This window comes from Phlebotomus argentipes, unplaced genomic scaffold (genome assembly GCF_947086385.1).
Source record: "Phlebotomus argentipes unplaced genomic scaffold, Phlebotomus argentipes genome assembly contig_39, whole genome shotgun sequence".
NCBI lineage: Eukaryota > Metazoa > Arthropoda > Insecta > Diptera > Psychodidae > Phlebotomus > Phlebotomus argentipes.
In genome coordinates, this window is record NW_026776182.1 from 1,130,908 (window position 1) to 1,143,725 (window position 12,818).

A 12,818-nucleotide genomic window follows, 5' to 3' on the forward strand; every position below is an offset into this window, starting at 1 on the left:
GAACAGGGCAAGAGCAAGGACTGAGAGTAGGATCAATTGAGGGTTTGAGGTGGATGACAAATAAATCCAAGTGCGAGATTTTATTACCTCCTTCTACCTCTTCATCGTGGCGAATACGACAGAGGCTAGAAGGAGTGCGGAGTTTCCCGGGGAAAGTGTGAGTGGCGAAGACATTCGAGAGTTCTTGACACTAACGGCCAAAGAAGATATTTAATGTATCTCGGTGCAAATGGTTTTTCTCCCGAGGTGGATCACCCGAGTCGATGAAAATGCCAAGATGGTGTGGCGCCTCCCGATGACCTCGAGGTCATTCCCAGTGGCCGTCAGAGCCATTTGATGTGTGGCGGTGGCAAGAATCCAATAGAATTAATATCAATGTTCCACCTTGCTTCTCACCCATGGTTATAATTCAGTAATTTAATTATCTTATATTTGTCTTCTGTGCTCTCTTTCTCGGTGGCCTTATTGGATTGCTGACCCACCCCTCAGACTCCGATACATCAGCAGACACACCTGAGGGGAGTCTTCAGGACATTCTGACGTGTGGATCGTGTCAGAAGACGTTCGCTCTATCGGATATTGTTCGTTTCATCCAACACAAAGTCAATCAATGCAATAAAGAAAACTATGGACAGTGTTTTAGTCAAGGTAAGTCATTGTAGCGCCTCTGGGATGGGCTCTTTGCACTGAAAATAATTGATTTGGCAGGCGGGGCGCCAGGTGACAGAGATGCAGACGATGGGAGACCTCTGAGCCTAGTGAACACCCGACGACCTTCCATATCGGCGCCCATTTCAGCACGAAAACCCTCAGGATCGCGCGTTCACTCACCGCCACTCTCAAGTCCAGCCGAACTTCTACTCCTCGGCGATGGAGGATCATCGAGTACACCAAAGAGACTCTCAGACGGTGAGTCTCGGCATTTCAAGTCAAGAGTTAATTGTGTGAATCAAGAGAGGTAGTTTTCAATTTTGTTTACACCGGCTCTAAATAATTGTTGCCTTTTTTCACAACTTCCGGTGCTGAAGATTGAGACAAAATACTTTAAGTTTCCGTTTGAAGAACGACCGAAAAGTTTAGAATAAGTGTGCACTTATGTGATTGGATAATTGACTTTTTCAGACAATGACCCGTCGACCCCAATCCGGAGAGCCATCAACAGTCCTCTGGGTTCCAGCAGCATGGATGAGCTCAACAAGGCGGAGGAGATGGAGATTAAGCAGGAGCGAATGGACACGAGTTCCAGCCACGGTGAGGAGAGTCCTCTTGTGGACAGCAAACATCCCGCCAAGAAGCTGAGGACTCAAGTTGCAGATGCAGAATCCAACACAATGAACACTGGTGAGTGCTGTGTGACCCTCTGAAAAAGTCTGTCAATCAAAAATGCAAGAGGCGCAGCATCCCTCTCGGATGCTGGAGGGATTTTTCTCTATCAACTTTTGCGCCATATTTCGCAACGGACGCATTACCTCTCCCCCTCTGGACATATCAATTACATTTAATTAAATATTCATGCCGCACCCTTTGACACCAGTGGCAAATGGGATAGTTGGGGTATAAGCAGTGGACATTGATTTTATAATTGTAATTAATTTTCTGGGATGATTTTCCCCTCTTGCATCGCATTTCAATGTGACCCAGTTGGGCATTTTTCTGTGAGTTTGCCAGAGGTTGAAAGATGTGAAGCTGGATGGGCATCAGTCTGTCCTGGCAGAGTAATGTATATTCTATTCCTTTTGAAGCTCTATCATCGCACTCACGATTAGAGCAAAGATTCTGTGAGATTTGGAGGAGTCTTTGAAATTAAGAGATGCTTTGGTGCAGTCAAAGAGATGCACATCAAGAACGTCTGCTATTTAAATTACAGGCACATAGAGTGTGGAAAAAAGAAAGACGTGGAGAGAGATGTAAAAAACAATTCAACCGCAGATGTCCGGCGCTATCGAAGCCAGGAATCTCTTCGGTCTTATTATGTAGAGCCAGCAAACACAGAAAAACGATTAAACGAGCGACTGAGACACTCCTGGGCGCGCTCTGCAAAACAATAGGAACTCATCCACGGGGGTTTCCACATGAGGGTGAGCGTCTGGGGGAGGGTGGACTGACAGGGCGCGCAAAAAGAGCCCAAAGAGAACTTAAACCCCTATCGTGTGCTATTTTCACTTCTGCATCCGTGGATGATGGCTGGAGAGAATGGAAAGAATGGAATTTAAATTCGTCAAATTCATGCAATTGTTGATCTCTTTCTCTTTTGCGCTCGCCAATTGCGGATAATGAGTCCTCTCCTTCTCTCTCTGTCTCAATTCCGCAGTCCTGCATCGTTTTTATCCATGTTTTTTTCCAAAAGGTTAAATGTTCAAAAGAGCGAATGCAGATCTCGACATCCTGACAAAATCTTTTGTTCTCGGCCCTCGCCATCTGACGAAAAGGGTAAAGAACTGCATAATCCTCCCACTATAGATATCCTTCGTGCCCTTTGGATGCAGAGAGACTGGACACTGCAAGGGAATCAACTGCGAGATGTTACGAAATATCTCATTTTCGTGCTCAATTTTGACAAAATGTAAAAACGCAAAACTTTAGTTATTTACAGTATTGAAAAAAGAGCGAATGACAACGTAAAAAACATCCTTTTCGATATAGCTTTAACCCTCGCCCGTTCACTTCACTAGAACCCTCTTCAGTGACTACATAGGCGGACAGAATATAGGAGGATGAAGAGCAAAGTAGATGATTAGCAGCATCGCGAGTTTTATAATTTTTTTCACTACAATTTTCCTCGCCTCTCACGCTCTTCATCCACATGCCAGCTCTTTCAATCAAATGGGGGTGACATCGACGACAGAAGGGATGAATTCATTGAAAAATTTACATTCGTGAATGTAGGTTAAAGGGTTTCGATGCTACAATAGATGAGCGGAAACAATTCCAGTGGATAAGGCATCAAATGTCCAGTTTGTGCGAGAGAAAAATCCTTGTGAATTATGTACATCGACCTTTCGCCCTCTATTCCGAAAAAAAACATTTGTGCATATTGAGTGGGCTTGATTGAATAGGCGAGAGTTGGATTTTCGAGAGGATGTTGCTGTAGACAAAAGTCCTTGTCGCGTTTCTTCAACTTCCTGTCTCGTCGAGTGCAATAATTCGAGACAGTGTTTCCTCGCGCTATCTCTTGGTGGCTCTGCTTCCTCCCGTATTATTTCTCAAATCCTTAACAGAACGAGTGGGTGATATGGCAAGATAATAAATTTATTCTCATCTTTCGTCTTTTTTTATACCGCACACGGAGAGAAAGAGAGAAAGGACTTTTATGAACTCTCAATTCTGACCTCATCATTTGCATAAGTCCCCATCCCACCACCACCCCCATTAATATCTTCGCGAATATAGATGTTTTTTTTCGTCTAGGCTTAGAAAACAGGGTGACAATTTCCATATAATTTTTCGAAGCCCGTAAAAAAGAAGAAGAATTGCATGTTAAACCACAAATAATTCCTCGAGCAACAATAAAAATCACCCTCTAGTGTGGAAGAAGGGCAGATATGAAAATTCGCCCGAAGGGTGAGAGAAATATTTGGGGGTTAGTTTACTGTGGAATCACAGTTGACTCGAGGAGGTGATTTTCACTCTCCCAGCGCCCACAATTTCCCTGAAAATTCCTCATCAATCACCCTGTTGCCAACCACCCCAAAACTCTTGATGGCGAGAGGGTGGCCCCGAACATATGAATGCCCATAGAGCTATTATCCCAATAAAGCACATTGTCCATGCTACTTATGGCTCGACCCTTCCGGGGATCAGAGTGCCAGTTGTCAGCGACATCACATAAAAGCCACCCCGGCCAATCCACTCCAAATCAAGCCACAGTGTCATGCAGACATTTATTTCCGGATATCCTCTATCTGTGACCAATTCACGAAATTATGGTCGAATTTCCGTCGAAATTGTTTTCTTGAATCGCTTTTTATTGCCTCTTCCGATGGGACCTCGGGTGCGGGAAGATGTCCCGAAAGGGTTTTTCATGCGATACCATCGAGATTCCTTTTGAAATACGAAGGCGTAGTTATGAATATCCTTATTGTATGAAAACTCACCATATAGGTATCGAGTAAACAAAGTAAATCCATTTTTACACCACAATGAAAATATTGTCAAATTGAATTTGAAGTCAAAATACCTCTAATATGTCACTAAATGCCTTTTCTTATCTAAACGCATTTCTCACGAAAATTTTTTAAATAATATTTACAATTGCCTGAAACTTTAAAGTTTATTCTGCAACTTTCCCTCTCAACTTTCCAATTGATTTTTCCTCATCTCGCCAGCCGAGAGAACATTTACTTCCTTCGCGCGCGCAAAACTTTCCCGACAATTTTCATTCATTTAGAGAGACGGAAAAACTTCCCCAAAGAGAATTCAATTACTTTTGCTTTTTTGCCCTTCACATCACCGCCGCGCTCCTAAGTGGAAAATATTCTTAATGCTCACCGCAAGACACTCGCGATAATCGTGATTCATACTGAGAAAATCACTTATGAGGTGAAAAGGCTCGCCGTTTTGAGGGAATCTTCCTGTGGAGAAAAATGTGTGACTCTTTCTGAGAAATGCTAATGGATAGCAAGCGCAGTTGAGTAATTGAGTGGTGGCTGTGGGATGAGGGCAAAAACCACCCTGAGAGATTGAATTTCATGTCCATTTCATGGACTTGCTCTTCACCCTCGCGGTCTCAGCTTGTATGCAAAATAAGGCGAAATGAGGCGGATGGAGTGGGCAGAGTTGTAGGGAAAAGGAAAAAAAAACGTGAAAAGTCGTCACATGAATATTCCTCCAAACAAAGACGTCGCGTCGCATGGCGAGGGACACACGAGTTTGTGAGATGTGGCCAAGCGAAGATGGAGAACAATTCATTCCTTCGTCATAATATTAATATTTGAGAAATATCAGTTTCTCTATGTCAATCACAGAGTGGCTTCAAATTGTGCAGAGCACACGGGGATGGGGTGGAACATTTCAGGGGAGGTTGAAATAAAACAGGTTGGTTGTGACACGCTGACATATTGAATTCAACCAAGGGGGTGGAAATAAATAAATAAATTGTGTGATTATACTCAGAAGAGGAGGAGATATTGAAGGGTTTTTGACAATATTTAAATAACATAATTTCTCCAATCGCTATCCTGAGGAATTTGTCATTCTGTTGTCACTCCTTTCGTTCGGGAGAATCCATACACGATGAGATCCCGCGGAAGAGCAGGAGAATAAGACGGGGAGAGGAGGTTAATTATTATGCCAGACGCGTGACTGTCGCGTTTCCGTTTTCATCATCAAACCATTTAACAACCCCAAAAGGGAGAGAGAGAGTTAAATTCCCTTCGTTAAACAATCACCACACAAGTTTTTTTTCTCATCACCTCTCCTCCTTATAACTTATCTTGACTCCTTTGCCGCTGAGGAAGCCAGTTTTAGAAAGTGAATTATGCAGCGGGCATCATCCTCATTTCAATGCTCGTCCCTTTTTTTCAGCCAAACATCGCGCGCTTCCCAACACGCGCGCGTACGTTATGTGAAGATTTTGGACATGTTACGCACTCTCCTTGGGTCTTTTTTGCCGGCCCATCTCCCTCTGGGCCTTGCCGTGGCCTCTTCAACCCTTGACAAGACACCCCTCTGGATGATGCAAGGGTTGAGGAGAATCCTCTCTTAATTCCTGTCGTCTTTGTTACACGTTATGCAACTGGCCACGTGGATAATCACCGGCGCAGCTACAGGGGTTGACCATGTTTCAGTGAATTCTCCACTACGAGCACTTCATTTTTTCTGAGGCGCAGTCGTTTTTTACAACCCTTCTGCTCAAAGAGACCAGAGGGTCAATTTTCCCACATCACAATTGCTTACAATTTGTCAATATCTCTATTAATCTCGTTGGTTATCGAGGGGTTTGTGTGCTTCTCTGCTAATTATTTGAAATTCAATGAAATTAAACATAATTTTCCTTGTCATTTTCGCAATTTTATTGATGATTTTTGCGAGCAATTTCGAGATTGTATCATATATTTTGATAGATCTCGCCATATATCCTGAGAAACTCATCCCCAGTCAGTGGCAGAGACCGAGAATTTCCTCAAGGGTTCTGCCTTTGAATTCTTCGACCGGGAGAGTGTGTGACCACGTGGTGGAGAACTTTGCCTTGAATACAAATGACACGGGCTCAAAAATGAAATCCCGTGGTTGAAAGGAGTGAAAGGCATCCTAATGTGGTCTCCTCTCTGTCCCACACGCTCCTTTTTTTCTTCTTCTCTCTATTGGTAGCAGATGGTTTCCTTCCATCATCGTCTCCAAATGCCTTCTCCCAACCATCCACGGTGGAGTCCTTTTTCCAGCGAGACACAGAGTGTGAAGACAAGAAAAAAAAGTGAATTGTGCCAGACGAATTCGGACTTTCAATTTTGGCCCGAAGTAGCTTCAATATTTTTTGGGGATGGCGAAAAAAGATAAATTTCCCTCCAGCTCCCCATATTGGCTCTATGGTCTCTCCTTACCATCTCTGGGACGCGTATGTGGCCAGCTGTGCGCATCGTCATGGGCAAATTTAAAGTCGAGAACTACCACCCCACGCAACCCTCCGATATTTGATGACACGGAGGATCTGCCAGGGAAATTTCCCTAAGCTCTCTGGCCAATGCGAGCGCCAATAAAAATGTACAACAAGGGAGATATTGGAAAATTTTACACCGCCAAATGACAAACATACGAGGGTGTTAATGGGTGTCCAATATGTGACTGAAATGCCCAAGTAAATATCACTTTAAAGGCGCCCTCAATGGCCAAAAACGCAATATTCCTCCTCAGCTTCGCCAGCTTGCGAATATTTTCACACATTTTAGCCTAATTGAAGAGACGAATAAGTTCTTCATTTCGCTGAAAAGGAGAAAACTGTTCTCAATTCCGTGGGATTTTTTTTTCTTCTTCTTTGGGACACCTTTCTTCTGATGGACTTTGAGGTTTTCAGCCATTCATAAATCACGCTAGAGTTTGGTGGGAAACGATATGCTCCCATGGCATTTCTCTTCGTGGCCAGAAGAAGTAAAGTCATCTCTTTCACGGTTTTTGCCTCCCAAAGACAAAAGAATTCATTGGACAATACCTGAAGTGACTCCAAAGAGGAGGGACAATTGGAGAATGGGAGATACCAAGTAGTGATGTAATCAACGTATGTTGAAAGCTCTTGCCACGTGAATTCATAATCATTTTATACTTAATATATGTATAGGTATTCTTAAATTCAGTCAAAGCATATTGAGAAATGTAGATTTCTTCTAAAGGTAATTTTCTTAAGGTAGTTTCCCTTCTTTCTGTCTTCCAGAGCCCAGCAATTACGTGTGTTCGACTTGCAAAACGCGACTGCATTCCGCATGGCGCCTCGTGCAGCACGTCCAACATTCGCATGGCGTGAAGATTTACGTTGAATCCTCGCCTTCATCCTTGCTCATGTCCGCCTCTTCGCCGGCGGCCTCCACATCCTCTTCCTCCCTCAATCCACTCAACCTCTTGGGCACAACGAAGAGCATGAAGGATCTCAGCGGCAGCTCCACGAGCTCCTCTGCCAGCTCATCGGGCAGCAGCACCCAGCCGAGCCAGTCGGTCAGCCTGCCACAACCCACCGCCACCACACAAGTGGGCTCGAGCCTCCCGCCGCCGGGTCTGCGACACCACCCGCTCCTGCCGCCGCCAGACATGCATGGCAATCCGTTCGGACTGCTGCGGATGCCACTGCCGCCGCTGTCGCAGGGCCCTGTGGTGCCGCCGGTGACGCCGCTCTTCTCGCGTCCCCACCCTGACCACCACTTCCGCATGGAGCAGCTCGTGAGCGAGCAATTCCGCCACCACGGCATCAACCTGGCCGCGGCAGCCGTGGCCGCTGCCAATAGCCTCGCTACGCCACACAACGCCGCCACCTTCCCGTCACCCTCGGCGGCGCAGGCGGACACGCGGCCGCCCAGTTCTGGGGCGCGCGGATCCATGCCATCGGGCTCAGTGACACCAGGCAGCGCCGGGATGGGCGCCCATGAGCCTCAAATGGATTTTTACTCGCAGCGATTGCGGCAGCTTGCCGGAACTACGAGTCCGGGAGCTGGTGGAGGTGCGGCTAACTCGAGCTCGCCGAGTCCGCGCAAGCAATCGCCGCCCTTCGCGAGTCCCTCGCCGTCACAGCTCCCCCCAACGCCGCTGACGAACACCAATTCGCGGCCACACAGTCTCACACCACCAGACACTAAGGGCATGAGCGGCGAGAGCGGCCATGAAATAGCCACGCCGCGGTCAGCATCAACACCACCCACCACACTTCCAGACGCTGGGGTTCATGCGTGTGACTTCTGTGGCAAGAAGTTCCGTTTCCAGAGCAACCTCATTGTGCACCGTCGCACGCACACCGGAGACAAAGCGCTCAAGTGCACGAGCTGCGACTTCACGTGCCTCCAGTCGAGCAAACTGAAGCGCCACATGAAAGTGCATCGCACACCGGATGACCAAAAGAGCAACACGGGCAGCGTGGAAACGCTCGATGGCGAGGACGAGAGCAATGACGAACTCGACGAGGAGGATGAACTGCTCAAGGATGACGATGATGAGGAGGATCTTGATGACGAGGGTGAATTTGAGGACGAAGCTGAAGACTTGAGTGTTCCCAACTCCAAGATCGTCTTGGAGACGCAGAAGCTTATGAGCCAGGGCAGTGCGTCGAGCCTGGTGGGTGAGCTCATGGATAAGTTCGGACTGTCCAACATTGCTCAGTACTCGGAGGCATACAAGCAGGCTCTGCAGGAGTCAGGCAATGCCCTCAAGCTCCATCTCACGAGCAAGGATCGCGACAACAACAACAGCGCCGGCGCTATTCCGGGACTGCAGGATAAACTGAATGGTCTGCCCGTGGCAGCGCTGCGACTGCGTGAAGAGTTCACCAAGAACATGCTCCAGCAGCAGTCGCAGCAGCAATCTCAGGTACCTCTGTTCAATCCCTTCGAGAACCCCTTCGAGGCCAGCAAGAGGATCAAACTGGAGGGCGCCCCAGGACCAGACAGCGCCTGGTGGGGTCTGCCTGGATTGCACCGCGGCAACTCACTCTTCGAGGACCTCAAATCCAAGGGAGTGGGCGGAGTGCCGGGCGCCGCGGCGGGCCTACTGCAGAATCCGCTGATGAAGAAGGACCAGAAGCGCAACGACACTTGCGAGTTCTGCGGAAAGGTGTTCAAGAACTGCAGCAATCTCACGGTTCACAGACGCAGTCACACCGGCGAGAAGCCGTACAAATGCGAATTGTGCTCATACGCGTGCGCCCAGAGCTCCAAGCTGACGCGTCATATGAAGACGCACGGACGCATGGGCAAGGATGTGTACCGCTGTCGATTCTGTGATATGCCGTTCAGCGTGCCGTCGACGCTCGAGAAGCACATGCGCAAGTGCGTGGTGAACCAGGGAAAGCAGCAGGCGAGCTTGGCAGCGCCGCCGGGCGGCCACCTGCCCCTGCCGGCCGGCATGCCCATGATAGGCGCCGATGATGAGGGTAGCATGTCTATGCCTAAGACGGAGGCCGCATGACTCTTCCCGCCGTCCTGGGCCGCCGCTGCCGCGTATCAGCTGCCGCCGGCCAGGCTCATGTCGCGCATCTTCTAGTCACGCTCCACCTAACCGCCGGCCAGCCGGGTGTCGCCGCGGCGGCACACATGAACACCCATCACTCACACCAAAGCCGATGCGATCCCTGTTGTTTTCTAAGTTGATAGCGTTCAAAGTGCTGAGACAGAGGAGAAAGTCCAGGCGCGCGAGAAGAGAGGAGACAGGCAGTATCAGTAGGATCCTTAGAGTATTTTTTTTTGTATAACCTTCTTGTCTGTTTTATTATTTGTAACGTGTCTTATTTAATCTTATGAGGTCGTAAATCGCATGCAATCGATTGCAGGAGATCCAACCAAGGCGATCGATCGGATAAACCCCGTAAAGTATACAAAAAAAAACATTAGACTACACCAAATAATTGCACCACGTGTTTCAATTCTCCTGCAAGCGACTGTTGCGAACCAGATTCCCAATGATTTTGTAAATAAACCCTTTAATTCACAACGTAAAAGAGAAAAAAAAATCTCCAAATTGATCTACTTTTTTCCGAATTCAAGACTGATGAATTATCATAAAAATTCCTTGTTGATCTTTTCTCCCTCACAAGAAACCTAATATTTTTTGCGAGGGAATTTGCCAGACATTTACTTTGTAAACCAATTAATTTTTATGAATGGATTTCTGTGACGAAATTTGTTATTTGTATTTATAGATTAAATTCGTGCGTGAATTCTCACCAGAGATTTTTTTTTCTTCCACAAAAAATGCACAAAAAATCTCTGTTGGGGAGGAATTTGATCTACTTTTATGTCCGCGAAAATCGTTGAATGAATCCTTGAGTATTGAGATTAAAGAATTGATGAGGAACAGGATAAGAACACATTCCTCTCTTTTCTTTCCTTTAAGAAACTAAAAATCCCTAATGATTAGCTTAATAATTGTGTCTTTTATTTCTGAAATTGTGTATTTTTTGGCCATTAACACATTTTCTGTTTTCCTCATTTTTATAACTTGAGTTTTCTTTCGAAATGATTTTTATTGATGCATTAAGTTGAATTTTGAATACGACAATGGACCATATCCAAGAAGAAGCCACTAAAAATCTTCGAACATTAGTAGGGGAAGAAAACTGCCACTTGTTTGTGGATATTGGAAAGTATTGGTGAAAATCATATTTAGAATTTTAGTCGCATTATAACAATTACCTTAAAAACACAAAGAAATTGAAACTAAATTGAAAACTCGCATTTTTGATGATAAAGTGAAAGAGAAAATTATGGAGGATCTACAAGTAATTAATAAAGTATGTTATAAATAAATGAATTATCACTAAATTTACTGTAAGAAGAGTAATGGATAATAGAATAGTGAAAGAAAATAATATGAATGTACAAAAATTGAATATTTGAAAGAAGAAAAATCCACATAATTGTATTTCAGTGAGAACGAGATGAAGGAAAAAGTATTACTGGATGAACTTCTTGAATGAACCACTCAAGAAGATATAAGAAAAAAAAACAAATATTCCTATTAATTGTAACAATGAAAGTATAATACAAAAAAGAAATGAATCTTGATAAAACATTTGTAAATGTTCACAATGCAATTATAGAAAAAAATTTCTAAAGAAAATTCATAATAGAGTAATGAGGAAAAAGTGTATCGAAAATGTCTCAATGTCCTTTTGAAATATCTTAAAACTGAAAATAATTTCAGAAATATAACACACGAAAAGAATTAACTTGATATAACTTTTCTTTCTTTTCCTCAATTCATTCTCTGGGTGATTTATTTTTTAGATCGTCACGTAAGATGTAAAAAAATCATCGTATTTGTAGCACATTTTTTTAAGGAAGAACGCAACTCAAGTAAAAAGATGTGAAAGATTGTCATTTATAGTCAGACGAATTGAAACTCAGAATTAATAGTAGTTTAAATAGAAATAAACAGAGAAATAGATAATGAGATGAAGAAAGAAAAGAAATAAGAAAACTACATTTGAACACAGGGTATTTGACATTAATAAAAAATAGAGAAGTAATAAGAGAAAATTAAATAATAACAAAATCACAATACACAAACGAAAAAAAGACATATTAATTTTTTGCATGTTTTTTGTAATTAATAAATTGGTCGACGTTTATATTCTTTGTCAATTAGTCACATTCTCTCCCTCCCATCATATGAAATCATTCAACAAAACCTCATTGAACTTTTATCAATAAAAAATCCCACAACTAATTAATAGAAGGAAGAAACTGAGAAGAAAAAGATATTCAGAGTTTCTTTGCAATTACAAAAACACACACACACACAAGGAAAAAAAAGTAAAAAAGCAGAAAAGAGAGAAATGAAACCAACATTAATGAAAATCTAGACCTTATAGAAAAGTATATTTAAGATCCACTTTTAAATTATTTATATATAAAATATATATTATAAATAGATCCAAATTGAATTACTATCTTTAATAAGGACGTATTTAAGATGATGAGTAATGGAAAAAAACACAGTGAAAATAGAGCAAGATAAAATCTATTAAATGTAACTTATTGAATGTTTTCAAATACGAATTCATGAAGAAGCAAAAAGAATCAACGCAAAAAATGTATAAATGTAATCGGTGAAACGTAAAAGAAATCACGTGAGATGCAGATCTTGAAAAAGGAGATTGTTTCATTTTAAAAAATATACAGAGAAAACAGTGAAAAATACACGAATATTTTATTTCCCCTCCAAAAGACTCTCCTTTAGCCACAATGAACGACGATTCGCCATCAATTCGCCCGCAGGTAGGCAAATGAGTAGTGGTTGGAGGATTTCAATTTCCAGGTGTTGCAAACTTCCTTGCCTTTTTCTCATTTTACAGATAAATCAATAGAAATCGACTGGAGAATTAATCACGCAATTGACCAACAACTATATAGAAATGGCTCATAAGAAGTTAAATGATTGAATTGTGTCCTGCACCAATAAAAGTTAAGTATAATTACTGTTACGACCTGTCGCCTTAATTGCCTTAATTACTTGATTGCGAAAACTTCACGTTTAAATTGCACATCAGACAAATTGTGCACACATCGTGCATTTTAACTGAAACCACTAAAACACTTTATATTGACAATGATTTCTAAGGAAAAGGAGAAACATACATATTTAAACTGATTTCATCCAAGATCGCAGACGCTTTGATGTGGAAATGC

At 43.5% G+C, this 12,818-nt stretch overlaps 1 protein-coding gene across 1 annotated transcript in view; it reads left to right on the forward strand.

Moving 5' to 3' along the window:
* LOC132263790 (B-cell lymphoma/leukemia 11B) overlaps nucleotides 1-12,512 on the forward strand; it is a 29,812-nt gene extending 17,300 nt beyond the window's left edge. Inside the window, exons 2-5 of the mRNA XM_059763774.1 lie at nucleotides 490-648; nucleotides 709-909; nucleotides 1,123-1,341; nucleotides 7,364-12,512. Of these exons, the coding sequence (XP_059619757.1) occupies nucleotides 490-648; nucleotides 709-909; nucleotides 1,123-1,341; nucleotides 7,364-9,597 (2,813 nt within the window). The 3' untranslated portion in view covers nucleotides 9,598-12,512. The remainder of the gene's footprint in view (nucleotides 1-489; nucleotides 649-708; nucleotides 910-1,122; nucleotides 1,342-7,363) is intronic.
* Nucleotides 12,513-12,818: the final 306 nt, after the last annotated feature.